General features: G+C 33.2%; 1 protein-coding gene across 1 annotated transcript in view; it reads left to right on the forward strand.

The window, feature by feature from the left end:
• The first annotated feature begins 505 nt into the window (after positions 1–505).
• The window catches only part of LOC128165556 (ragulator complex protein LAMTOR3-A-like), an 11,051-nt gene continuing 7,600 nt past the window's right edge, over positions 506–3,956 (forward strand). Inside the window, exon 1 of the mRNA XM_052830208.1 lies at positions 506–600. Coding sequence (XP_052686168.1) covers positions 595–600 — 6 coding nt within the window. The 5' untranslated portion in view covers positions 506–594. The remainder of the gene's footprint in view (positions 601–3,956) is intronic.

Consider the following 3,956-nt stretch of genomic DNA (forward strand, 5'->3'; position numbering starts at 1 on the left):
TTAACATGAAAGTATAACAAAACTATATATATGTATGTGTACATTTGTATATGTTAAGTTTCGCACCTCAAACGGTCGAGAACCAATGTCATATTATAGATGATGAAATTGACTATGAATAAAATTGTCTTTTATAATTGATTAGTGATATCCTCATTTGACCTCTAAAACGCTTACGCCCGTCTAATTAAATATATGGATCTTCAAGGGGCGTAGCTCCATACAGATCCATAATTAAAAAAAAAAAGATAATTGAAAAAAAATCCCCTCATGTGCGATTCGATAGTAATACATACATAGCATACCTCTCATTTGGTTTGGAAACTTCATTGCGGTTTTGACATTAACAGGTGTAAAACCCAAAAAAATATTCTACGGCGAGGGAGGAATAATTAGAGCGAAGTTCGTGTGTGGCTTATGTAAATATTTAATGTCATAACAGCATTGTATTCAATCAAAATCAATTGATGCAACTCTTTATTTTTTCCAGATCATAAATCACACACATTATGACAGTATGCTTGTGTTGATGGCGTTTACGAATAATTAAACGTACGACTAGTGAAAATCGGTTACACCCAAACCAAAAGAAAAATGGAAGTAAGTGAATCCTCCCTTTCGATCTTTTAATTGAGGTTAACTGTGTTTTTTTATATTGTCATAAACGTAATGGGAGTTTAATTACATGTTTGATCAAGGTTTATTTTGATAGGGGGAACGAAAAGTTCAAGGAGATCGTAAATTCTCTTAAAACAATTTGCAATTGAGGAAATTCTAGTTATATTTTACGTTGTCATGTGATCTTAACATATTTGTGCAATTCTGATACAACCTGTTTTATCATCACATCAAGACAGTGTGTTGGTAATAGAACAGGGTTACATCAGTCTTGTTTGCAAAAGGAACGAATTGAAATAAAAAATATTTACTCGATTGAAGAAGAAATATATTCACTGTTTATCTGTGAGGGGGTTCCTTCACTAAATGATATCAAAGCACAATCATAGTGATGTTACCAACTGAATACACTTTCTAGGATGATGAATAATCTTGAGTTACATATACATGCCATTTGATATGACTACGATATTGTAATACTTTGAGTTTGGTATGGGCTTTGGCTTCTCTGCCTGTTGTGCAAATCAAAAATTTTTAAAACAGTTCTCTCAACTTCTGATATTAGTTAAAAATATGTACCATTGATATCCTGTGATTCTCTATATTGCAAGCACTGTCAATGACAAGAGCATAAGCGCTGTTCTGGGACAGAATCACATGTGCTGTTCCAAAACTGCAGCGTACTTAATAACTGTTTGGTTGGCTGGTTGATTTAGCTAGTCACTAGCAAAATTTGCAGTTTGACAGTTGGGAGATTGATCCCCATGAAGTTTTTAATCTACTATGGTGTCAGTCTTTTAAACACTAGGAATACAATAATTGATACAATACAATAATTGATTCAATCTATATTGTAATGAAGGTCTACTATATATTTTATAAAATGAAATGTTTAAATTTTTTGCAGTGTAATTTATATTCCATTGAAATATCATATACTTAGCAGCCCATTATATACCATTTGGGCAATAGGACCAAACTTTTGGGGACAGTTTTCTATTAAAAATTTGTATTTTTAAGTGTTTAGCAATTATGTATTATTTAAAGAATTGAACAGAAGAACAATGATCAAATGGGATAAAGAAATAATCCTACCATATCGCACCAAAATAGACAGTCCTTTAGAGAAACAGTCCTGCCATATCATACCAAAATGAACAGTCCTTTAGAGAAACAATCCTACAATATCACCAACATAAACAGTCCTTTAAAGGAACAATCCCCCCATATCACAACAACATAATCAATCCTTTAGAGAAACAATCCTATAATATCACATCAACTTAAACAGTTCTTTTGAGAACCAATCCTACCATATCACCAGCATAAACAGTCCTTTTAAAAAAACAATACTACCATATCATCAACATAAACAGTCCTATAGAGAAACAGTCCTACCATATCACACCAACACTAATGATCCTTTAGAGAAACAATCCTACGATAACACACCAACATAAACAGTCCTTTAAAAAACAATACTACTATATCAATAACATAAACAGTCCTTTACAGAAACAATCCTACTGATCACACCAACACTAATGATCCTTTGGAAAAACAGTCCTACCGTAACACACCAACAAAATGATCCTTTAGAGAAACAGTCCTACCATATCACACTAACATAATGATCGTTTAGAGAAATAATCCTACCATAACACACCAACACTAATGACCCTTTAGAGAAACAGTCCTACCATATCACACTAACATAATGATCCTTTAGAGAAACAATCTTACCATAACACACCAACACTAATGATCCTTTAGAGAAACAATCCTACCATATCACACTAACATAATGATCCTTTAGAGAAACAATCCTACCATATCACCAACATAATGATCCTTTAGAGAAACAGTCCTACCATATCACACCAACATTAATGATCCTTTAGAGAAACAGTCCTACAATATCACACTAACATTAATGATCCTTTAGAGAAACAGTCCTACAATATCACACTAACATAATGATCCTTTAGAGAAACAATCTTACCATAACACACCAACACTAATGATCCTTTAGAGAAACAATCCTACCATATCACACTAACATAATGATCCTTTAGAGAAACAATCCTACCATATCACCAACATAATGATCCTTTAGAGAAACAGTCCTACCATATCACACCAACATTAATGATCCTTTAGAGAAACAGTCCTACAATATCACACTAACATTAATGATCCTTTAGAGAAACAGTCCTACAATATCACACTAACATAATGATCCTTTAGAGAAACAATCTTACCATAACACACCAACACTAATGATCCTTTAGAGAAACAATCCTACCATATCACACTAACATAATGATCCTTTAGAGAAACAATCCTACCATATCACACCAACATTAATGATCCTTTAGAGAAACAGTCCTACCATATCACACCAACATTAATGATCCTTTAGAGAAACAGTCCTACCATATCACACCAACATTAATGATCCTTTAGAGAAACAGTCCTACAATATCACACTAACATAATGATCCTTTAGAGAAACAATCCTCCCATATCACACCAACATATACAGTCCTTTAGAGAAACAATCCTACCATATCACACTAACATAATGATCCTTTAGATAAACAGTCCTACCATATCACCAACATAAACAGTCCTTTAAAGGAATAATCCTATCATATCACACTAATATAAACACTAATATCAACATTGAACATTTAAAGGGTTGGTCAAACCATTTTCCTCCTAGACCATTCTTTAGACAATGCAGAATTAAAGCATCAGCATTCATCCAGTCGTTTGTTTCCGTCTGACAAATGACCTGTTACTTTAGACCAGTGTTCATGGAGCATCACTGGGAGAGACAATAACTTGTTTACTGCTTTTAATTTCAAGCAAAGATATAAAAATTCTGAATCGTTATATGTATTGACTATCACATGTCAACAAAAACATCCAAGACTTATGATTTTTTTAAAGGGGGGAAGCGAAGAGACGTGTATAACTGTATAAAGCCTTGTTATGTTTCTTACATGCATAGTGCACAAATATGAAGGATTGGGGATAAAATGACCTTGAAGACTCTTGGGTTTGTTGTTTTTGCTTTCCTTTACACCCCCACTAGATCTGGGGGATAAAATGACAATGAAGATTCTTCTGATTTTCTAATTTTGCTTTCTTTTACACCCCCACTAGGTCTCCTGTTTCATGATCAAGAAAAACTAAAATAGACAGGAAATTTTTTGCCTGATTGTTATTGAATAAAGTTTACATTTCATGCATGCATTGGGCCGATTTAGCTTGCTTAATTATAGTGATTCCATAACAAAAGATCTATTAAAAGTCTGGACAGATGTTGATGA

Source organism: Crassostrea angulata, chromosome 10, assembly GCF_025612915.1.
Source record: "Crassostrea angulata isolate pt1a10 chromosome 10, ASM2561291v2, whole genome shotgun sequence".
Classification (NCBI taxonomy): Eukaryota; Metazoa; Mollusca; class Bivalvia; order Ostreida; family Ostreidae; genus Magallana; species Magallana angulata.